General features: G+C 36.3%; 1 protein-coding gene across 1 annotated transcript in view; it reads right to left on the bottom strand.

Moving 5' to 3' along the window:
• LOC150081467 (nucleolar pre-ribosomal-associated protein 1) overlaps positions 1–26,064 on the bottom strand; it is a 190,655-nt gene that overhangs the window by 74,075 nt on the left and 90,516 nt on the right. Inside the window, exons 12-14 of the mRNA XM_090380212.1 lie at positions 13,859–14,096; positions 8,529–8,610; positions 3,676–3,743 (exon numbers count right to left, since the gene is read on the bottom strand). Of these exons, the coding sequence (XP_090236338.1) occupies positions 3,676–3,743; positions 8,529–8,610; positions 13,859–14,096 (388 nt within the window). The remainder of the gene's footprint in view (positions 1–3,675; positions 3,744–8,528; positions 8,611–13,858; positions 14,097–26,064) is intronic.

The following is a 26,064-nucleotide window of genomic DNA, read 5'->3' as shown; positions in this document are numbered from 1 at the left end:
TTGCAAATATGAAATGCTGTATATATAGTCAGTCTAGCCATTATTCTAGTATGATACAATACTTTACATTACCTTCCATTATGTATAGTTTATCTATTGTATAAATGATATTGTGTTGGATGAATTTCAGTGTAAGTCAAGGTATATTCTAATTATAAATTACCTGATTACTAGCCATTAATTAACTAAGATAATTCCTCCCCACTCCCATTGCACCTCATTTTTCTCTCTGCTGAAATAAAAGGTCTCTCTCTCTCTCTCTCTCTCTCTCTCTCTCTCTGGAAATGGTCTTAGACTGCCAAGTTAGGGCTCTGCTGAATACACTATTTAAAAATAAAACTATACTTTGAAAATCAAAGATAAAATGTATTAACTTTATATATATATATATTTTTTTATTTATGTGAACCCCAAACACGAGAGGTATTAGAATCTATAATACTTAGTACGGTGCTTGGGTTGATATTTACATACATAGAAATAATATTTCTTATATTTACATACATAGAAATAAAATAAGTAAAATTAAATACAACAAGCCATCATATCTTTAAGAGTATATTAATCTATATAATGTTGGTATAAACACACCATAGACAACTCTTAAACAAAAAAACTATGTTAGTAGTGTGAAGGGCATCATTTTATCTGTATCTCATATTGTGCTCTTCCTTCACAACGAGTTTCCATGTATTGCACTACTTCAAATAAGTAATGCTTCACTAAAAGAGAAGACTATTCTGGCATCTCTCATATTGTGGGATTATTTTCGTAACTGGATTGTCATGTCTGCAATACCAGGGTACCTGCCTACCCACCGATAAAAGGCCAACAAGCCTTGAAATGGTGCCATCTGGATGGTGGTGCCCACTGAGAATAAGTAACAATAGTCTTCTCTTTTAGTGAAGCATTACTTATTTGAGGTAGTGCAATACATGGCAATTCGTTGTGAAGGAAGAGCACAATATGAGATACAGATAAAATGATGCCCTTCACACTACTAATATAGTTTTTTTTGTTTAAGAGTTGTCTATGGTGTGTTTACACCAACATTATATGTATAGATTATTATACTCTTAAAGATATGATGCCTTGCTGCACTTAATTTTACTTAAATATTATCACATGCACCTTTTGGCATCTCTCATGGGATTATCTTCACAACTGGACTGTCATGTCTGCATCCACCCACTGATGAAAGGCCAACAAGCCTTGAAACGGTCATCCGGGGGAGCCTGATATTCAAGGAGTTCCGAGAATAGGTAAAAGTCTTCTATACGGGAGAAGCGTTGCCTATTCGAGGAATTGATGAGTTTTTGAGTGGTGTGAGTTGAAGGAGTTACTGCCCCTTTCATTCTTCTATACCATTTATTTTCTTCTTCCACTCCTACTATAACTTTCCCTCTACTTTTTTGCTTTTCTAAGTCTAATAGGGACAAGCGGATAGTAGAGTTATTATCCCACACATATACAAACAAGCCTTGAAATGGTGCTGTCTGGGTGGTGGTGCCCACCAAGAATAAGTAACAATAGTCTTCTCTTTTAGTGAAGCATTACTTATTCGAGGTAGTGCAATACATGACACTTCGTTGTGAAGGAAGAGCACAATACGAGATACAGATAAAATGATGCCCTTCACACTACCAACGTAGTTTTTTGTTTAAGAGTTGTCTATGGTGTGTTTACATCAACATTGTACAGAAAAAAAAAAACAACCATAAATTGGTATCTAAATGCTTTTCTACTAAGGTTCAAGTCGCTAGTTTCCAATCTTAAACCAAACTAATATTTTTCAGTAATTTCTTTTAGTTAAACTATAACATTTCACTTCCTTTAATTTTGTGGAGGAAATCTCACAGCTCTTTTACTTGAAGCCACTTGTATCTTTTCCAAGGAAGTTTTTTGATACATTTCAATTTCACAAAAATAGCATAAATAAACAGGTTATTCCTATCTGAAGGCCTTGAGAGATTCAAGTACAACATAGACGTTCAACACATTTGATTATTTAAGGTATATTATATTAACAATAAACTCAGCATTTTTATAGGAATTGAATAATAACTTTTGTGCTGATTTACACTTAAGGAATTTTAATTACAGAGCACATAGCTAATGCATGGAGTCTTCGAGAATGAGAAAATTCTTTTTAAACTCTGCTGAAGCAAATTGCATTGGACTTTAAATGTAATGATAGCAATAGGATGAATTTAGTGTGCAACTTTTTGAACATCTTACTTCAAATAACCAACCTTTTATTGCAACAAATGAAAAATCTCCTAAACATTACAGGAAAGATACATTTTTACTAGTGCTACAAACAATGTAAACATTAATTCTTTTTCATGCAATCATGCCTAACTTTGGAAAATATTATCCTACATATCATTATTATTCTCTCCTCACTGTGCCTGCTAGTGCTGTACATGTATAAACAGCACATGGTAATGATAACAGGTAAAGACTATAAAATAGTTAAGACACTCAGCACATTTGATTATTTAAGGTATATTATATTAACAATAAACATAGAAAAACATTTATATGAACTGAATAATAACTTTTGTGCTGAATTGTAAATAGGCAGCCAGGAAAGCCCATAGTGTCCTATCAATGATTTATCGAACATTATCCTGTAGAGATATGGAGGTCATCATACCACTGTATACAACAATTGTAAGACCACATTTGAAATATTGTGTTCAGGTATGGTGACCTCATCTGAAAAAAAGACATTAAGTTTCTTGAAAGGATTCAAAGATGGGCAACTAACATGGTGAGATCGGCAAAAGGGTGACCATATGAGGAAGACTCTGTATATGTGGGCTACAGAGCTTGGCACCTCAGAGGTGACCTGATTCAGGTTTATAAGGCTCTGAGAGGGGTTAATAAAATTAACAAAGGCAGAATTTTCACTGTTATAGAGGATTCCAGAACTCGGGGGCATAAATTCAAATTACAGGGGAAGAGGTTTAGACTATATTGTAAGAAGTTTTAATTTTAGCCAGCAAGCCATTGATTGCTGGAACAGGTTGCATTCACAGGTGGTTGAGGCTGACAGTTTAAATAAATTCAAAGGTCAAATGGATAGTTACCTATGTGAGGAAGGTAGCAAATAATCTGTATTTTCTTACTACTTGTTTTTTTTTTTTTTTTGCCAGTGCAGCAAAAGCATGTGGTTTTCTTGGACTATATGGCTATTACTATTACTAATTTAGACTTAAGTAATTTTAATTACAGAGCATATTGCTAATGTAGAATTGTGGCTTATTATAAGAAAACTTGAGACTGAATCGAGAATAAATATATTATTCTTGTGCATATATAAATATATATATTAGGAAATATCAATTATGTATATGTGAGAGCTTAATATCCTTTAATCTTTTAAAATGTAAATTGATATTTACAATGAAAAGGCTAAATATTTATACTAGTCTTTATAAAAAACATTCCCAACATGCCTTTAAAATTTTGTAAAATGTTGATAACTTAATTTTTAATAAAATTTTCAGTAAAATCTTTTATAAAAAATTAAACTATTACATCAAAAATATATACTTACAGCTAATTTAAGTACATAGAACAGTGTTTTGTAATCAAGAAAGATTATAAAAATCTCATCATGAATATTTTATTAAAACTACACTGAAAAAATAGACATTTTGTACATACCTTTCTGAAGTTCAACATTTCCACTTAATACATCAAGAGCTGCAGGCACCAAAGGACTAATTGGCTGCCTAAATCATAAAAAATACCAAAATGCAAATTGTTTCACTGTACACAAAGTATATGATTACTATTCCACATATATGCTTTTTACAAATGTAAATTCAAAACACAGAACTCCATTATTTTAAAAGACAGTTCTCTCCTTTGAGATAGCAAGATAAGAATCAACCACATTATATCCCTGATCTCAGCCAATTTTAGCATAATCCCTCCATTTGACCATATTTTAATTTGGCTCTGCCCATTGTTAATTTATAATTAAAAAATAAATAAATAAAAAAACCCTACTATTAAGGGTAAAGGGAAGGGCTGTTGTTTCTGCAAAGATTATTATAATGGGCTTAGACATTTTTTAAATTCTTTTCAGTGCGGCAACTGATGTAAAAAAATGTAATTACCAAATGAGAAGTGTTCATGAAGGCAATAACTACAGCTACTAAGCTCTTTCATACCAAAGAGACGTTGAAGGTTTAGATCAAAATGGATGTCAGATAAACTGATTAGTTCGGTGGCAGAATATAAAAATGAATGGGATTATTATAAGCTGTCATTGGAGACAGAATCCTATTGTAACCACAAATCTGTCTGCATGCAAGTTACTCAATGAGAAGGAGGATTAGGCATGCAATGTAATTATGAGAAATATTGGCATATTGCAAAGAAAAGTAGCAAGGAATTCTTTGCTTATGTTAGTAGTACAAGGAAAGGGATGATTCGCATTAGTCATTCCCTGATTGATCCATTCGATATGAATGGCATTAACTATTGATGATCCAGTACAGGTTGCTGACAAACTGAATAAATATTTTGCATATACTCTGAAAGAAGTTTTTATACATGAGAATAGCAGACGTTTATCTGATACTGATGTGGGAGTTAAATTAATTTATGATTACTGAAAGGAAACTGGAAGAGAAAACGATACAGCTAAAAATGAACAAGGCACCTAGGACTGATAGAATCTATCCAATTATATTAAAAGCAGTAGCAAAAAAGATAATCGAGCCTTAAGCTATGATAATGAGAGTATGAATCCCTGCAGTTTGGAGCATGAAAATATCACTCCTATTCATAAAGTTGGTTCAAAGAGTGAAGTGGATAATTGCAGATGAAATGCAATCTGACCCATAAATTTGACTTTTGTGCAACAGAGAAAATAACAGAGTGCACTCCTGTGCCAGGAAAAATAATGGAGTCAATTGTTAAAGAATGCAAGATCATGCTTGACTAATCTGATTAGCTACTATGAGGTCATCATAAAGAAATTGGATATAAAGAATAATTTTGATATCATATGCTTAGAATTCAGTAAAGCTTTATATTAGGGGTGGTCAACCTTTTCCTGCAGCATATCACATATTATATGTTGGAAATGCACTGCATGCCACCTAAGGACAGATACAGAAGATACCAGAATCAATACTCTCTCTCTCTCTCTCTCTCTCTCTCTCTCTCTCTCTCTCTCTCTCTCTCTCTCTCTCTCTCTACCACTTTTCTACACCTGAAAGCACCAAATGCTTTTAATATGAAAAGGCAGCTTGGCACTTATAATAAAAATAATTATATGTTTAGAAAATAAGTTTAATGTAGGTTAATGAATAAATGTTCACCCTTACAGAATCAATGTCATCAGGAGCTCATTAGTGCCCTTTCTTAACTGCTTTAAATTACTGCTAAAAAGGAGTAAAATGAACTGCAGGCTCCCATCACATTGAAACATGGATCATAATATCTAGCAATAAGAGTAAAATTTAAACTGTATCTGTTTAGTGTCATTTCTGATTTTTGAAATCAGTAGTATAACTTTTAAAAATTTTTTTCACATTGTGAGGCATTCCACTAACAACAGCTGCTCATGCCACAAGTGGCATGCATGCTGCTCTTTGTAGGCTAATGTTATTTAGTGGAGTCCCCTAGGGTTCAGTGTTGGGCCCATTGTTGTTTTCTTTATCTATTAATGATACTGATGAAGGTAAATCAGGCTTAATGTCTAAGTGTGCAGACAGTCTGCAAGAGTAGCTCATAGTGTGTTGTCAAAGATATACAGGAATTTTTCTAGCAGGGATAAGGAGGTGATTTTCCCCTTGTATAAGGCAATGGTCAGGCCACACCTTGAGTACTGTATACAGGTCTAGAGGCCTCATTTTAGGAAGGCTGTAGAGTTGCTGGAACGAGTACAGAGAAGGAAAACGAGAATGGTGAGGGGAACAAAGGCTTGCTCTTACAAAGAAAGGCTTAAGTTCTGCAAATTGCAGCATCTGGAGACTAGGCACTTTCAAGGTGATCTGGTTGAGGTAAGTATAAGGCCTTGAATGGTTTGAGCAAGCGCAATGCTGATGGGATACTTCCGCTTGCCCAATTTAACCACCTGAGGGGACATAAATTCAAATTGAGGAAAGGCAGTTGTAGAACAGATGTGTGACTTGCCTTTAGTCAGTGGGGTGGTTGATTGCTGAAACAAACTTTCATCTGTCATTGTGGACGTTGACAGCTTAAATAAATTCAAGACAGAACTAGACAAACATTTGGAGTGAATGGATGGGTGAAATGAGAAGTTTTTTTTTTTTTTTTTTGGTTGATGCTATATAAGCCCGCTTTCTTGCATCATATGCCTCTACTAATGCTAATGCTGCAGTTGTTCACCCGTGCCTTAAATATTGTTCTGCAAACAACTACTGTATACATTGGAGCGATGTGGCACTGGGGCCAAATTATTACTATGAATGAAGAGATGGTTAAGTGGTATAATACAGAGATCAGTTATAAATGGCCATTGCTTTTCAAGGACCAATGTTAAGAGGAGTGGTGGAACCAAACATTTTAATGTTGTGTGCTTTACCATTTTTAATATTTATTAATGATACTCACGCAGGTGTTTAAAGTTTCAATATCTAAGTTTGCTGATGATGTAAAAGTGGGTAGGGTGGTTAATGATATTAATCAGGCTATGCAACTTAAAGAAGATTGAGATAAACTAGGAAGAGAGGTTAGAAAATAACAATTGAGGGTTAAACTGATAAATGCAAGGTAATAGTAGTAGCAAATGATGCAAAGAAGCAAGCTTATATAGCATCAGCACTAAAAAAAAAAAAAAAAAAAAATCTTCACACATTATCTGTTCAAACATCCTCTAATAGTTTATCTAGTTCCTCCTTAAATTTATTTAGACTACCCACTTCCACAACATCAGGTGGAAGAGGTACTGCATTTGGGCAACAGTAATCCCAGAATAACAAATCACTTAGGAAAAACCAAACTCAAGATAGTCGCGAATAGAAGTAACAACACAATCTAACCAGAAGTTCTCTGAGAAACACAGACAAGGTGCTAGAAAAGCTCATGGAGTTTTATCGATGATATAACAAATTTGTGAGAAAAATTTACACATTAATGATACAGATCCAAAAGGGATCCTTTCAAGAACTATAACTAGTGATAAACTGTGGATTCATTGTTGGGAATCAGAAACAAAACAGGAACTCATGCAATGGAAATACCATGGGTCCACCCACCCAAAGAATTCAAGACTCAACCAGCCACCATTTTTTTGGATGTGGAAGTTCTTTTGATAGACTACATGCCACGTAAGAAAATGATAACTGGAAATGCCTATGCTGCTTTATGGCCCCTCTCAAAAATTTAAGAGGTGCCATAAAGGAACAGAAAAGAGGGAACTGATGAGAGGTGCCATGCTTCTTCATGACAATGCTCCTGTACATGTCCCATAAAGCAACTGCTGCTCTGAGAGACTGCAGATTTCAGGAATTAAACCACCCTTCCTACAGTCCGGACCTGAACCCCAGTGATTATTTCAGAAATCTGATAAAATACCTGAACAGGCATTCATTTTCAAGTGATGATGATCTTGAGGAAGCAGTAAATGGCATTTACTGAGAGCATTTACTCTTTGCCCTCAGAATGGAGGATGTCTTGAACCCAAGGTGATATATATATATATACACACACACACACACACATATATTGAGGGGAAAAAATTAGCATATGCTCTTTCTTTATTACCAAGGTAAACAACCTTTTGAATGACCCTCATACAAATATATGTATATACCTTACTCTGAAAAGTACCTGAATCTCCCACCCAAATTAACAATTGATGTCCAAAATATAATTATTTTTTTTATTATAATGGGTGAAAAATGATTTTGTTAATATGACGGTTAAACTTATTGCTATTATTTATATAATAACAAATTTATTGCTATTATTTAAATATAAACAATAGCAATAAAAATTTATTGCTATTATTATATAAATAATAGCAATAAACTTTTCTTAAGCTACCCACTGTCTCTATTTTCTGTTCTTTTTATAAACTTCAGTCAAAGTTATAGATGCCCCAACAGTTCAAATGTAGAAAATCATCAATATACAGGGTGTCCCAAAAGTCTGGGAACCATGCATATTGGAGCCATATATTCTGCAGTTTGGAAAAAAAAAAAAAAAAAAACTTAATTCTAATTTTTCTTTCATATAACAGAATGATACCTCTTTATAAAAAGTTTTGAATGGAAGACTTATCCAATGTTTTTGTATCATAGCAGGTAGGCATGCTAAGTACAGTTGAATAAAGGTTGCCTGAATTAAGAATAATTCTTTAAAAGTTTTTTTTTTAATCTATCAGTCCGTAATTTTGCAACACAACAATTACATCAATTTCACAGTTTTTTACATAGAAGGAAATATGAAATGCAGATGTGCACATTTTTGTTTTAATAATTAAATGATTTGGTAACAGAAATATACTAGATTCTAAATGATGACTGCAAACTTACTTCTGTTCAGCAAGGTTTTGAATCTTTTCATCAGATGTAATATGATCTTCTTTGTTGTCAGAGACATCTGGATTTAAAAACGCTACAAAAAACAAGAACACAGACTTAACTATACTTTATCAAATTATAATAGAATAAATCATGTGAAACCCTGCTTCTGCCCAAGGTTGGCTATAATCTATATGCTATAATCATCATCTGGCTACTGTACACTAGATGGCTTTATTTTCATCAATTCAATATTAACAAATTTGTGAGAAAAATTTACACATTAATGATACAGATCCAAAAGGGAACCTTTCAAGAACTGACTGGTGATAAACTGGTGATGCATTACTTTTTGTGTGAATGCACAGGTAACTATTTCTTTGGCTGGCATTTGGATGTTTTTTACCTTTTGCCATTTTATTATTATCAAATATAAGAAACAAATAACATTTTTTAGCATTTCTTCTGAGAGTAGGTATTGTAGATACTTTTACATTGCACAGATTTTTGTAACAAGCATTAGCATATAACAACAGTTCAGAAATCAAAATGTCTCTTATTGAATCATGTTTTGGATTAACATATAATTCCAATTTATTGGATAACAGTAGTTCAGAAGGTAATGATGATGATTTTAGTGCAAATTAAAATCATCATCATTATGTGTTTTAGTGCAAACTAAAATCATCATCTGCCATATGTTTCAAACTTTTCTGTAAACAGAAAAGTTTGAAACAGATGGCAGATTGAAATAATGCATGATTTCATTAATGCATCACTTCATTCAGGATGAACTCTTATTCCCCTCCCACCCCCAAAGGTGTTTATTACATCTAGGGTTAGTGTGGAGTATGCTGGGTTTACATCCTTCAAAACCCAGAATACCTGCAAGAGAAACCCTATATTTAGCCTGAGTAGCTAACTACAGTCCCAAGTGGACTCCAATGAGATTTGAACCCAGACTTTCCAAACGAGTGACAGTCAGGAAAACCACTATACTAACATAAAAACATTTTTGTATGGGACAGTGCTCATGATTTTTTCTAACTTTTACAGCTCATTAAAAAAGAAAACATTTTACAATTCCAACAATGAGATTCTGCAAATAACACAGAGTTCAAGTTGCTGTTCAGAAATTCCGTTTCAGTGACCGAACCATTTAGCAGAATATATATACTTTTTTTTTTTAAAAAAGTAGATTGGATATAGGGAAATTTTAGAGAATAACTAGCCTCTAGGAAAAATCTACCATCCTATGCATGATGAGACAGCAAGATACCTTGTGAAACTAGAGGGAATGCGATTTTATTTATTATTTGTTTTTGGCTGATACTAATAGTAAATGCACAGGATTAAGGTTCAGGACTCAGAAAATCTATTCTGTATAATTCTGTTCCATTCAAATTCAAGAAAAAACTTCTCTAGCACCTTTACAATTGGCTAACATTGACATCTAATTATGAAAACATTTTTATACAAAATACTTCTTTACACTTTATACACTATCACATATATTTTAGACCATTATTTTTACCATTATATTAAAAAGTAAATGAAAGATATAATACATAATCACAAAATTTGTTAAACAGAATAGCAGAGCCTTTGCTTTTATTTATTATATTGTTATCCATTGAGATTTATTAGGAATTTATCTGTTCAAGTTTTGTCTTATTCTTATTTTATGATGTCATGCTTTTTCACACATATTTTAACTATGCCATATCTCTTTCATGTCTTTTTTAACATTTTTTCACCATTTTACTTTGAATTGCATTCCCTCAATTTTGTTCCATTCAAATTAACTTTTTTAGTTCTACTACAATTAAATCATATTTCTTTCATTAAGGCATTACAGAATTTCTTTTTTTGGGCAGTTTCAAAATTGTACACATTTCTACATTCAACTGGCACCCTTGAAGGCATTAGTTCTTCAATGACGGCAGTTTAAGCCGACCGGGCTAGCCAGGTGGGTAAAGTGCCTGCCTGGCAACCCAAAGGTCATAGGTTTGAATCCCACCTCGGGCTTGGATCAGAGTAAAATGCAAAAACCTTGGGAGGTGCATTATGGCCACAGAAGTTGATGCACCAACAACTAACACAAAAAAAAAAAAAAAAACATGGCAGCTTAAAGTCAATTATCCAGACTTCAACTTATATTCATGTTAGAGATAAAAACCATTATCTCCAAGTCGACTACTGTTACTAATATCTTTTAAACCAATGAGAACCTATCAGACAATTCTCAGATAATTACCCCCTAAAAGGATATCACAAATTCCAAGAAGTACAATATCCTTTCAGGGTACATGATGGCATATAAAATTAGCTTTGTTGAAAAATTAAGCTGTAAATTTTTAATATCTACAATGAAACTTCTCCTAATGGACACCTCTCGTTAACGGACATCTCTCTACAATGGACATTTTCAAATTCCCCAACTCACCTCTATTGGTTTTAACGTGTTTGCAGCTTCTGTCTAGCGGACATTCTCTGTAATGGACGCGGACAGGCAATCTGCACTGTTTTGTTTAGATTAGCACTTAATTTGATCTCCCCATAACGGACAGCGGGCGAGCTTACGGCCCTTTTTCTAGGAACATTTCTTCCACGTATTGCCTCAATCGTGTGTTTATTTTCTATTTCCGATTCTCTGAATTTTATCAAGGTTCTAAACCCTTTTTCAAGAACTTTAAGGCACGTGTAAAACTTCTGATGAATTCGGTGTGTGTGCAGGGGCAGGAATATGGTCGGCCTTTCGTCTTTTCAGTTTCAGTTTTCAGTTTTATTCAGTGTCGTGTGAAGTGCACAATGTCTTCTTGTAAACATTTAACTTTAAAAGATAAAGTCGAACTCGTTAATGCGTATAATTGACAAAAAAATAGTGTTCGCAATCTCGCTGCAAAATTCAAAATCGGGATGACGCAGGTAAGCGACATCCTAAAGAAAAAAAATGAACTGCTCAAACAATTTTGGCAACACGGAAATGATCAGGTTCAAAAATCATTCCCGAAAACTGCTGGACTTCAAATTGACAAGGTTACGTATGAGTGGTTTTGTCGCGAACGTGCTAAAAAAATTCCCATTAATTGGCCTATTATTAGCGTAAAGGCTTTGGAGGTTGCGAAATCTATGGGAGTAAATGAGTTCAAAGCTTCTGTGGGATGGCTAGACAAAAAAAGTTCAAAACTCGGCATAAAATTTCTTGGAAAACCGTAAGTGGTGAAGGTGGATCTGTTGATACTGGGGTTGTAACAGAGTTGTGATTTTGAAGCTAAAGATATTTACAACTGTGACGAGACAGGGTTGTTTTTTAAAGCTCTTCCTGAAAAAACAATGAGTTTAAAAAACGAAAAGTGCCAGGGCAGAAAAATTTCTAAGGAACGCTTGACTGTACTATTGTGTACAAATATGCTGGGAGACTTTGAACAACCTCTTGTTATAGGAAAACCACAAAATCCTCATTGTTTCAAGGGCATAAAGTTGAATCTTTTGAATGTTGACTGGAAGTCTAATAAAAAAGCGTGGATGACATGAGATATCATGAGCGAATGGATAAGTCACTTTAACCAAAACATGATTCGTCAAAACAGAAAAATTATTCTTTTCATGGATAATGCTGCATCTCACCCGCACACTGAATTGTCTAACATTCAAATCATTTTTCTGCCACCAAACACATCTGCAGAGTGTCAGCCCTTGGATCAAGGGATAATAAAAAATTTTAAACTTCACTACAGAAAACGAGTTTTAAGACATCTCATTGCAAACATGAACGATGTAACATGTGTGAGTGACCTTGCAAAGAAAATCAGCATCCTAGATGCGATTCAATGGATTTCCTCTTCAGTAAACGCAATTAGAAAACAAACTGTCATGAACTGTTTTGTAAAGTCTGGCTTCTCAAACGCAAAAATTGAAGTTGTGAACAGCAATGTGGAGTACCAAGAAGAACAAGAACTTCAACATCTATTGATAATGTACGATACTTCCGCTACAAGTGACCCTGGCTACAAAGATATAGACTCGAACCTCACTACAGAAGATGGTGCTCTAGACATCAATGACATTATCATCGATATATTTCAAGAAGTTCCTCATGAGGATGAAGAAATGGAAGGAGGTCATTCTATCGAAGAACATATTAACGACAAACCACCATTGAAAATAGAAGCGCTCATACAAATCAATCATTTAAAAATGTTTTTCGCCGCTGAAGAAGATACTGAAGGACTTTCGATGGTTTCTTCACTCAAAACAAATGTTGAAAACAAAATTATCAGCCGGAAGAAGGTGCAGAAGAAAATAAGTGATTACTGTATGCATTTTTCTTAAGATAAAGTCGTAATATGCATAGCACAATTGTATATTATTTACAAAAATATTGTGCAAAATCTGTATATAATTTAATTTCACATTAAACATTTAACGATTTTTCTTTCTTTCTTTTTTTTTTTTTTCCTCCCTCAGACTCCTTGTTAGCGGACACTTCTCTCTAACGGGCACATTTTTGTTCCCCATGGCTGTCTGTTAAAGGGAAGTTTCACTGTATATGGCAAATTTATTCATGTTAATCATGTTTCTTTGTATTACTTCATCATCATCATTGTCAGTATTATAAACAAATATTATCTCAAAAATGTATTTATGGGATATAACTTCCATAAAAAATACATAATGGGACACAATATCATTCCAACAAAAGAGGCCAAATGCTACTAGTTTGAATAAAATGAACATGTCGCATCACATCACACCAATTTTTCCACCAGGAACACTGTCATTGATGGTCCAGATGAAAATTAAAGGCAGAAATACATATGATTTTTAAATAATTTAAATTCTGTGTTGAAAGAAATATAACCGCATAACCTTTATTATCATTCAAGTAAGACTTATCTTTCTCAGTATATTCTATTACGTTTTTAATAATAACACTAATCCTGTGTCAAGGATGCCATCTCTTATGTTAGCACTGTAAACAGACGCTAATTAAAAAATAAAGGATTTTTACTAAAATTTTAAAGATTTAAAAAAAATTTAAAGATTTAAAGATTTTAAAGTTGCAATGTATGAGAAACTAAATTTACACATATTTTAAATGTATAATTAGTATTATTTATTTTTAACAAATAATAGCTGTTTACAATTAATTAGAAAATAAAAAAAATTATCTACTTTCACTTAAAATAAGGAATTATTTAAAGCACTTTGGAAATGTAGTTCAGTTTCTTGTTAAAATTTCTTATTAATAAAACTCCAAAACAAAATAATTAGCACTGGGATTCTCACTAAATAAGTCCACCCATTTATTATTTGAGTGATCTTAAAATAATACATACATGATAAAGTAAAGCCTGAGGTAAATTTCTTTTGATCTTCATCATCTATACAAGCTTCAAGTGTGGCCTCAAGGATGGCATCGGTATAAATATGTGGTTTATTAAGCAGAGCGGTAAGAGAGAAATGCAAAAGTGATATATTAGCCCATCGTTCCTTTTCCAAGTGACTTTTTAGCTTCTTTATCCAAATTTCTATTTCCCACTCACTGTTTTCAAATAAGCTAGTTCTCAGGAAAAGCTAAGAAAGGAAATAATAAATAACATATTTAATATTTATATGTAATTAAATATATACAATATTACCAAAAGGAACTGGGATACTAAGAGATGAAACAATTTAATTTCTTAATGTGACATAGGTGCATCTTTGATCTGTACTTATGTAACGGCCGTAGGAGCCTATATTCAGTTTGTACACCTGTACATATTTATTGTGGAACATTTTCTACCAATTCACACATCATCATCATCATCAGCCATTTTCAATCCACTGCAGGATGAAGGCCTCTCCAGCAACTTTCCAGTTCCTTCTGTTTTGAGCACTGGCCATCCATTTACTACTCGAAAACTCATGAATTTCATCTATCCATCTCTGCCTTTGTCTTCCAGGTTTTCTTCTAGCTCCTCTTGGGTACCATTCTGTTATTTTCTTAGTCCATCTGTCATCATTCCATCTGACGTTGTAGAGCGAATATCATCTTTTAAGGGCACAAAAGGTGATATAGTTGTACACGTTGGCACTAATAATATTAAGAGTAGGAGACTGGCAGAATTACTTAACAAGTACAGGTCACTGCTGAACAAAAGCCGAGAATTAGGGTTGAATTTGAAAGTGTCTGCAATTCTGCCCAGACACGATAGGAGGGAGTATATGATGAGAGCCTTGTCGATCAATTCGGCCCTGGAAAGATTGTGCAAGGCTCAAGGGGTAGAATTTTTTTCAGCCTGTACTGTACTTGTTAACAGGAGAGATTGCTTCTACAGGGATGGGATACACTTAAATAGAAAGGGTGCAAGAATATTTGCTGATGCTATCGAGGCAGTGTTAGGTGGGTCGGAAAACTGCTAGCTTGGGGGGAGACAAAGACCAATAGATTGACAGTAGCCACTGGCAGAGGTGAAAGAGATTCTTGCACTGCTTCTATTAGAATGAGCAGAAGCCTGAAAAACAAGATGCATGGTATTTCAGAGACTGCTGGGAGCCATTGCGGTAAAAGTAAACACATGGGTTGTGTTAGGGTAGCTAAGAATAGAAACAGGTGCAGGTATACTTGTGCGTACACCAATGCTAGGAGTTTAGTAAATAAATTTGATGAATTTGAGGTATTGCTCAAAACATCAAAGGCAGATATTGTTGGGATATCAGAGACGTGGTGTCACACAGATATAAGGGATGCAGAACTGCAATTTGGGGAGTACAACGTCTACAGAAAGGATAGACAGAATAGGAAGGGGGGAGGGGTTATGCTATTAGTTAAGAAACACATAAAATCCAAGGAAGTGAAGCCAGTCGACATCGCTGGACAGTGCAGTGTTGAGTCAGTTTGGTGTGACATAAGCATTGGGAGATCAAAATTGAGAGTAGGAGTGTGCTATAGGCCTAATGACTCTGATGAGTATAATAAGGAACTGTACAGGGAAATAGTGGGCCAGTAAATCAGAGAGTCTTATAATGGGAGATTTTAATTTCCCAGATATTGACTGGAATTTGGGGGCTGGTTACCCACGCACTAGCAGGACTTTTGTGGATTTATTGGATGATTGTTTTCTACATCAGCATGTTCGGGAGGCAACTAGAGGGAGTAATACTCTTGATTTGATTATCAGCAGTGATTCTTCATGCATTAAGAATCTGCAGATAAATGAACCACTAGGTGGCAGTGATCACAGTGTGCTGAAGTGGGATTTACTCAAAGAGGTAACTACCATTAGGGGTAAAGGGAAGGGTTATTGCTTCCGTAAAGGCGACTACGATGGACTGAGACAGTATTTAAATTCTATACAGTGGGACCAACTGATGATGTTACCAACAGCAAATTCAAAATGGGAAGCATTCAAAGAACTTATCTTGGAAGCTACTAGGCTTTACATACCAACTAAGAAATATTGTTCAAGATTTAGGCCAAAATGGATGTCAGATGAACTAATGAAGCATATGGCAGAGAAGAAAAATGCATGGGATACTTACAAATTAACACATGACACAGAAGCCTATGATAGATACAAGTTGATATGCAACCAAGTTACAAAGGAGGTTAGGCAGGCGAAGGCAGATTACGAGAAATCCTTGGCAAGGGATGCAAAGAAAAACAGCAAAGAGTTCTTTACTTATGTAAACTTCAGAAGGAAGGGGATGAAGCAGATTGGTCCACTTGATATTGATGGGTCAACTGTTGATGATCCTGCTCAGGTAGCTAACAAACTAAATGAATATTTTGCATCGACATTCACACATGAGGAGTTATTCAGCAAGGGGAATGCCAGAGGTGTATTCAACTCTAGCAGTAAGCTACAGAATCTTGAAATAACTGGGAGTAAAGTGGAGGAGAAACTGTTGAAGATAAACACAAGAAAGGCACCCGGGGTGGATGGGATCTATCCAGTTATATTAAAGGAGGCAGCAAAGGAAGTAAGCAAACCCTTAGCCATAATTATGAGAGCTTCCTTGGACTCAGGGGAGGTACCCATAGACTGGAAATGTGCAAATGTGACCCCAATTCACAAAGGAGGATCAAAGGCTGACACAAGTAATTATAGACCTCTGAGCTTAACTTCTGTTCCAGGAAAATTAATGGAGGCACTGGTTAAAGAAGCACTGCAGGATCATTTAGACAAGACTTCAGTTATAGCTCGGACACAGCATGGTTTTGTTAAGGGGAAGTCTTGCCTGACCAACTTGATTGGATACTATGATGCAGTCACAAAAGAACTGGATGCAGGGAATAACTTTGATATTATATACTTGGATCTTAGAAAGGCTTTTGATACTGTTGCACATGGAAGACTGCTACACAAATTGGAGCAGTGTGACATTGGAGGCAAATTGCTGCTATGGATAAAGGGGTGGTTGAGGGGGAGAAGACAGAGAATGGTAATCAATGGACACTGCTCATCGTGGACTAATGTTATTAGTGGAGTCCCTCAGGGCTCAGTGTTGGGTCCATTATTGTTTTCTGCATTTATAAATGATATTGATGATGGTATATCAAGCTTAATGTCCAAGTTTGCAGACAATACAAAGGTTGGCAGGGTTGTCAAGGACACTACTGACACTATGCTGCTGCAACAGGATCTGGAAAGGTTGAGCAGATGGGCTGAGAGGTGGCAAATGAAGTTTAACATTGACAAATGTAAAGTACTACACATGGGAAACAGCAACCCCAGAGCAACGTATCAACTCTGTGGTACTACACTGACAGTGGTAGAGAATGAAAGGGACTTGGGGGTGGTTGTGCAGGCAGATATGAAGTTCTCTGAGCAGTGCAGATGGGCTGCAAGAGTAGCTTATGGAGTATTGTCAATGATATGCAGGAATTTTTCCAGCAGGGATAAGGAGGTGATTATTCCATTGTATAAGGCGATGGTCAGGTCACACCTAGAGTACTGTATACAGGTCTGGAGGCCTCATTTCAAGAAGGATGTAGAGCTGCTGGAACGAGTACAGAGAAGGGCAACAAGATTAGTGAATGGAACAAAGGGGTGCTCTTACGAAGAAAGGCTTAAGTTTTGCAAATTACAGTGTCTGGAGACTAGGCACCAGAGAGGTGATCTGATAGAGGTGTATAAAGCCTTGAATGGTTTAAGCATGCTCAATGCTGATGGGATTCTTCCTCTAGCTCAGAAAAATCACCTGAGAGGGCATAAATTCAAATTGAGGAAAGACAGATGTAGGATAGACGTGCGGAAATTTGCCTTTAGCCAGCGGGTGGTTGGTTGGTGGAACAGACTTCCATCCCTTGTGGTGGAGGTTGATAGCCTAAATAAGTTTAAGGCTCAGCTGGACAGGTATTTTGAACGAACAGAGGGGTGAAGTGGAAGTGGGTTTTTTTTTTTTTTCTTTTTTTTTGGCTGATGCTGCATAAGCTTGCTTTCTTGCATCAAATGCCTCTACTAATGCTAAATGCTAAAATCATGTCTTCGAGCTATGTGTCCTGCCCAAGACCATTTTAGTTCTTTAGTTTTGATAAGAATGTCCTTTACTTGAGTTTGCTGCCTAATCCATGTGTTTCTCTTCTTATCTTACAGTCTGATTCCCAATATAATTCGTTCCATTCTTCGCTGTGTAGTTCTTAGCTTCTCTTCCATTCTTTTGGTGAGTGCCCAAGTTTCACTTCCATAAGTCATGGTGGGGAGTATACATTGATTCATTATTTTACATATACAGATATACAGATATATACAGTTATACCCAGATATTTATTAACAAAGTACAAATAAAATAAAATATAAGTACAAAAACCAGTAGCTTTCGGAACACGTGTCCCTTTATCAACTGATAAGTTAATATAAAATTTGAATACACTACAAGCAAAGTGTGGCACGTTAATCATGCGTCATTGTTGTAGCACGGACGTGTGCTGCCTTACGCCAGTGATCATCCATCAATAAAACGGTTGTCTCTAGGATGGGATGCAGACGCATGCCTTTCTGGCGATTTAATGCCTTAGGGTTGTTTATTATGTTTAGTGACTCTAGCCATAGGCAACACGGAACACGACAGAGCAATCTGGCTTGCCGAAACTGACCAGTCCGTGCTCGCAGAACATTTTTGGGCTACCAACCACGATCTTGATCCCAAGCGCGACTTTGAGATAGTGGACCACGCGCGACACTTTCGCCACAGGCTATGGCTAGAGTCACTAAACATAATAAACAACCCTAAGGCATTAAATCGCCAGAAAGGCATGCGTCTGCATCCCATCCTAGAGACAACCGTTTTATTGATGGATGATCACTGGCGTAAGGCAGCACACATCCGTGCTACAACAATGACGCATGATTAACGTGCCACACTTTGCTTGTAGTGTATTCAAATTTTATATTAACTTATCAGTTGATAAAGGGACACGTGTTCCGAAAGCTACTGGTTTTTGTACTTATATTTTATTTTATTTGTACTTTGTTAATAAATATCTGGGTATACCTGTATATATCTGTATTTGAAACTATGGATCCCCAGTACTCCAAGCCCATTTGTCACTACTCATTATTTTACGTTTCAGACAAACTGGGATATTGCTCTTCAGTATGTGACTATATTTCCTGAATGCTATCCATCCAAAATTTATTCTTCTCTTGACTTCCAACCATTTATCATTATTACAGCTGATAACTTGTCCCAGATAAGTATATGACTCCACCTTTTCAATTACTGCTCCTTCAATCATTATTTCCCTTTCCGTGGCATACTTGTTCATCATTACTTTTGTTTTAGCCATATTCATCTTTAGTCCAAAATCCTTATTAGCTGTGCATAACTAATTAAGATTTTCCTCTAATTCGTTGGGATCGTGGCTAATGACCACAATGTCATCTGCAAATCGTAAATGGTTTAGGTACTCTCCGTTCACATTGACTCCTTTCTGCGACCAGTCTAATCTTCTGAAAGCTTCCTCAAGGGCAGCAGTAAACAGCTTTGGAGATATTGTGTCTCCTTGTCGAACTCCTTTCTCGATTTTAAATTTGCTACTGTCTTTGTCTAGTCTAATAAAGGATGTAGCACTCTCACATATTTTCTTCAAAATCATAATATATGGAGTATCTATGCCTTGTCTTTCCAGTGCCCGAAACATTGGCTTATGCTGTATGGAGTCAAATGCCTTTTCATAATCCACAAATGCCAGGCATAATGGTGTTTTATATTCATTTGCTTTCTCCATTAGTTGTGATATTACGTGAAGGTGGTCCATAGTTGAGAATCCTGTCCTAAAGCCAGCTTGCTCTTTCGGTTGATTCTCATCAAGTATTCTTTCTAATCTGTTAGTAATGACCCTTGTGAACAACTTGTAGATATGGGATAACAAGCTAATTGGTCTATAATTTCCAATTTCTGATTTATCTCCTTTCTTATGCAGCAAAACTATGATTGCATTATTCCACTGCTTAGGCATCACACCTTTTCTAATGCACTTTGTGAAGAGCCTTGCCAGTTTTTGTGTTATGTCTCTTCCTCCCAATTTTAACAACTCTACAGTAACTTCATCTTCCCCCGGGGCTTTCCGATTCTTCATTTTCTTCAATGCATGTTCTACCTCATCAGGAAGGATATCGGGTATGTCGTATGTGTTGCTACTTTGCAATCCATCTTCCCCACTGCTGGTATCATTCCCTCGCTCCTTGTATAACTCTCTATAGTAGTCTTCTGCTATTTGAATTATGCCTTCTCTGCTGTTTATAAGTACACCATCGCTATTCTTCAGTTTCAGTATCATTTGTCTTTCTGTATTACTGCTCATGGCTGCTGATTTAAATCCTGTGTTTTCCCTTAATGCTTGTTCTACTTTTCTTGTGTTAAATCTTCTTATGTCCTCTCTGAGTCTCTTTCTAATGGCTTTGCATAACTCAGTATACTCAATTTTCTCCCCGTCAGTGTTTTTCTTGACTAATTTTTTCTTCTTTGGATTTCTGTTTCCCTATAGGTTTCTTGAGCTTTATCACTTTCAGAAAGTAATTTTAATTTCAGAAAGCAATTTTAACAACTCTACAGTAACTTCATCTTCCCCCGGGGCTTTCCGATTCTTCATTTTCTTCAATGCATGTTCTACCTCATCAGGAAGAATATCGGGTATGTCGTATGTGTTGCTACTTTGCAATCCATCTTCCCCACTGCTGGTATCATTCCCTCGCTCCTTGTATAATTCTCTATAGTAGTCTTCTGCTATTTGAATTATGCCTTCTCTGCTGTTTATAAGTACACCATCGCTATTACACAGGTAGACAGAAATATTTCTCAATTCTTCCAGCAGAAGAGGCTTTAATTGTACAAGTGATGTTCCCCATCCAGGACAAGTCACACATTTCCTTCCAATTTATCACACAGTGATAAAACTGGAACCAGCTCAAATTGAAAAGAAAGAAAAAGAAAATCGCATTTTTGTTAAAAATCAGTTTTACTTCAGTCCGAAATATTTATTATGAACGATGTAACACCTTATGCTCACGTCTGCTACTTACTCTAAAGAATCAACATTAGTGATTAAGTTAGCATCATCTAGAAAGTGATACATTTGTGTAATTTCTGCCTCGCATATTCGTTACCAGTTGGTTTTACTTCAGTCCGAAAAATTTAGTAGGTGCCGCCAAAGATGTTTTTACATAAAAACCGCATATAAAAAGATTCATCACTCAAGAAAATCTTTTTCTATACACCTCCAGAGGCCAACTGCTTTAAACATAAGACCAGTGCATCCATTGTTGGGCATTTACTTTCATAACAAAACATTTGTAGGTAACAGCCCATTTGTTCCAACATTCTGCATAGAGTATAGTGGGCCATTTTGCAATAATGATGTCATTGCAATGTTATGTACAGGTACACTACATGCACTTACAGCAAATCTATCCATTATTTTGTGTTCACCCAACTTTGAACACATTATACAATCTTTGAGTATATGTTTTCCAGAAGAGAAACCAACTGTTCAGTGATGTTTTTTTGTCAGAAGATGCAGTCTTTGATCAACATTCAACTTTGGCACGGCCAGCTGTCATTTACTTATATACTCTGTTCCAGATGGGGGCCTTCTGAATGCCAAGAAATTTACAAATATGGCACAATCTAGAGTCATGCCCATCCATGTTCAAATACACTAAGCTAGTTTTCACATGGTATGTTGATTAGAAATGACATCTCTACCTTCTGCATCTCCATTTACACTGTACTTCACTCTAAATATTTTTCCTCCAAGACCATATAGTAGGGTCACTGGTTTCACTGATTTGAAGAGGGCTGGGTTAAAACCACATCAGAGACCGAGTGCAGAATTCTTAAAAGACCTCTTCAGCTGTAGTTGGCCGATCTCAGGCAGAGGGGGGCATTCCTCCCACCACAAATTACTGCTGGTTTTAAAGCCCGCATATGTGCAAAGTGGCCTGTGAACACACACACCCCAATGTGTACATATATATACACTCAGTGATCACTTAATTATGATCACTTACTTAATACTGTGTTGGGCTACTGTTAGTATGGATAACAGCTCCACTATGGACATCTTCAGACATCCATAGAAGACGTCTGCAGGGATCTGCAGTGAGGTGTATGGACATGCAATGTGAAGCAATGGCTGCATATCAATACACCTCACTTCTCGTTCCAAAACATCCCACAGCTGTTCAATTTAATTGCAGTCAGGCAAAATTTGGAGGTCAATCAAGATGTGTGATATCTTCAGTGTTCTTTGAACTACTGTGAATGTGTGGGCCTGATAACATGACACATTATCATCTTGAAAGATCTCTTTTCTGTCTGGAAAAAAATGAAAACATGACAGGGTACACAGTCTCCTAAGAGCTGCCGGTAGACTTCCCCAGTTAAATACTGGTACATACGCACCAAGGGCCCTATGCACCATCTGAGCATTCATGCTAGCAAAACATGTCCCATATTAAGCAACCACCTACCTGGATAGTGACATCATGCATGACAAGTCCATGGGCTTATGCTGCTTGTGCCACACATGAAGTAGTCCATTGGCGTGTTGCACCAGGTATCTCATCTGACCAGCACCCTCATTTCCAGTCCACATCAGTGTCCAATCAGTGTGTTGTCAACATCACAGCATTCACCATAAACAACAATCAGCAGTGAGGAGGAGGTGTTTCTTGGGTCATCTGCCGTGGAAGCCTACATATGAGCATGCCGTGCATCATCATTTGGGATATTGTTCTTGCAATTCCCTATATTACATTGCAATGTTAACTGTCACACAGTAACCTGCCATTCAGTCCATACAATGCACTGCACCTTTTGCTCACCACGAACATCCACCTTGCATAATCCCTTATGGTTCTGTCAGCAGGAGGTGGTTTGACCCATTTAACACCATTCTTTGTACACCCTAACCACAGTGAGCCACGAGCAACCAACAAGACATGCCATTTCCAATATGGAAGCACCCAACGCTCTAGTTCCTACAATCATGCCCTTTTGAAGCTTCATGATATCTTTACTACAATCCATAACTGATACTTTATCATTGTGACTTGCACAACCAGATGCAAATTACCACATCTCTAGCATACAGCAGTGCATTACAAATGGGGTGATCACTGAGTGTATATTAGCATTAGCATTAGCATTAGTAGAGGCATTTGATGCAAGAAAGCAAGCTTATGCAGCATCAGCCAAAAAAAAAAAAAAAAACCCACTTCCACTTCATCCCTCTGTTCGTTCAAAATACCTGTCCAGCTGAGCCTTAAACTTATTTAGGCTATCAACCTCCACCACAAGGGATGGCAGTCTGTTCCACCAACCAACCACCCGCTGGCTAAAGGCAAATTTCCGCACGTCTATCCTACATCTGTCTTTCCTCAATTTGAATTTATGCCCTCTCAGGTGATTTTTCTGAGCTAGAGGAAGAATCCCATCAGCATTGAGCATGCTTAAACCATTCAAGGCTTTATACACCTCTATCAGATCACCTCGCTAGTGCCTAGTCTCCAGACACTGTAATTTGCAAAACTTAAGCCTTTCCTCGTAAGAGCACCCCTTTGTTCCATTCACTAATCTTGTTGCCCTTCTCTGTACTCGTTCCAGCAGCTCTACATCCTTCTTGAAATGAGGCCTCCAGACCTGTATACAGTACTCTAGGTGTGGCCTGACCATTGCCTTATACAATGGAATAATCACCTCCTTATCCCTGCTGGAAAAATTCCTGTATATCATTGACAATACTCCATGAGCTACTCTTGCAGCCCGCCTGCACTGCTCAGAGAACTTCATATCTGCCTGCACAATCACCCCCAAGTCCCTTTCATTCTCTACCACTGTCAGTGTAGTACCACAGAGTTGATACGTTGCCCTGGGGTTGCTGTTTCCCATGTGTAGTACTTTACATTTGTCAATGTTAAACTTCATTTGCCACCTCTATATAAACCTATATATAAATATAGAGGGTATTTCATAATATGTGGGCCATATTTTCAGGATTGATTCAGGACATAAAAACAATGAAAAAAGTTCATATAGTATGAACCCAATCTGAAAGGCTATGGACCTATGGCTGTTTTCAAAAAAATTTTTAAAAATGGCTATGGAGTTTCAATGGTAAAAAACAATAAAAATAAATAAATAAATAAGAAAAAGCAAACATGTAAACATGTAAACTTGTCATGTCATACAAACTGACATGACAAGTTAACATAATAGTATTATGTAATGTAATACTATTAATACTAATGTAAATCAGCAATATAAGTCCTCAATATTTTGTTGTTCCTCCTCGAGCTGCAATTACAGCCTTCCAATGATCTGGCATAGAATTAATCAACTTCTGGATATACGGTTGCCCAATTTCGTGGTACCATACCCTTACAATGCTCTCCTGCAGCTGAATCTTAATTGTTGGCTTCTTCTGAGCAATTTTAGACAACATTATGTACCAACAATTTTCAATAGGTTCAAATGTGGCTTGTTGCTAGGCCAGTCCAATACTGTAATGCCAGAATTTCTGAGGTATGACTGTACCTTAAGGGAGAAAAACAAGGGAAAACATTGGTGTAAGTATGTTTTAAGCCTTGTGAGACAAGAAGACAAACTCAACATTAAATCTAAATAGCATAAAACTTACCAATTTTGCTGTGTGGTAAGGTGCTGAATCCTGTTGAAAAATGCAGATTTGGACATCTGTGTGGTGATCCCTAATAATGGGTTTCAGGCACTCCTCCAAGACAGCAGTGTAGGTTTCTGCATTCACCGTTCTCTTAATAAACTTAATTCATCCCACCCCTTTGCTTGTTATGCATCCCCAGACCATCTGATCAGTGGGTGTTACAGTCGGTGTTATTCAGTCAGGATGGTATGCCTCCGATTTTTGTCTTCTGACATATCGCTTCCCATCCGAGCCATGCAGGTTGAATTTCGATTCGTCTGAAAAGATGATGGTGTCCCATTGCTCTTTTGTCCATGAAACATGCATTTTAGCCCAAGAAAGTCGCTTCTTCCTCATTTGTTGGGTCAACAAAGGCTTCTTCTTTGGATAGTTTGTGCACTTGTTTCAACACCAGAGGCCATCTCAAAGTCCAGTTTTAAATCAGGAGCACTAGCATGGTGATTACAAAGGCATGGCCTTTTCAAACATAGATCTTGGGAAGGTGTAGTGACTCTCTTACAGCCTGATTCAGGTCTTCTCGTTACATAACCGGTTTCACGTTTTAATTTCGGCGCCTGGGATACTGTTGACTGCTGGCAGCCTATTTTATCAGCAATAGCATGCATAGAAAGCCCTTCCTGGGACAGAGCAACAGCTACACTTTATTTCTTGGTGTCAACTGAACATATGGAGCCATGCTTACACCTCCGCAAAACAGAATATTAACGAGCATGTTATATCCTTCCAACGCCATATTTATAGAAATGGCTGATGCAATACCTTTGCTTTGTGACTAACAAAATGACTGTAATTAAACAATATCTGATACGTTTCACTATAAATGTTACTTTTTTTAAGGTGATGCAGTTTTTTGTCCGTCACTGTATATATATATAATATAGAGAATGTACTATGCATAACAAGAGCACTGAAATACTAACAAATAATTTGAAACATATTCCCATTATTAATAAGTAGTCTGAGCCCTTTCTAATCAAATGCACCAAGATATGTGCAATTATAAAATGACAAAAGAAAAGATTTAAGTAGATAATATAATTGAATAAGTTTAGGCCTAACATATCCAAGTGATCAGGAGCAAGAGTGCAGTAACACACACCCTCTGAGTGGACAATGGTTCAAGTCCACATGACTGCTACATACAATTAATGATTGTATTCATGACCTTACTATAAACTCCTCTAACCTGGTGTCATGCTGGAGTGTAAACAGGAACTTCTTATTTATTTTTTTTAATCTTCTGTGGGTTTTCTGTTCCTCTTTTTTAGGGAAGAATGATTTCCAGTATCAGTATCATCCTCTGGATTTTGTTACTGCTACTATATGAAAGTAAATTGAGTAAGTCCAATCTGATATGGATGGTTTTGGTAAGAT

This window comes from Mastigoproctus giganteus, chromosome 8, assembly GCF_048544385.1.
Source record: "Mastigoproctus giganteus isolate SK-2022 chromosome 8, ASM4854438v1, whole genome shotgun sequence".
Taxonomy (NCBI): domain Eukaryota; kingdom Metazoa; phylum Arthropoda; class Arachnida; order Uropygi; family Thelyphonidae; genus Mastigoproctus; species Mastigoproctus giganteus.
The sequence above is the reverse complement of the archived record's forward strand: the minus strand, read 5'-3'. Positions and strand labels throughout refer to the sequence as shown.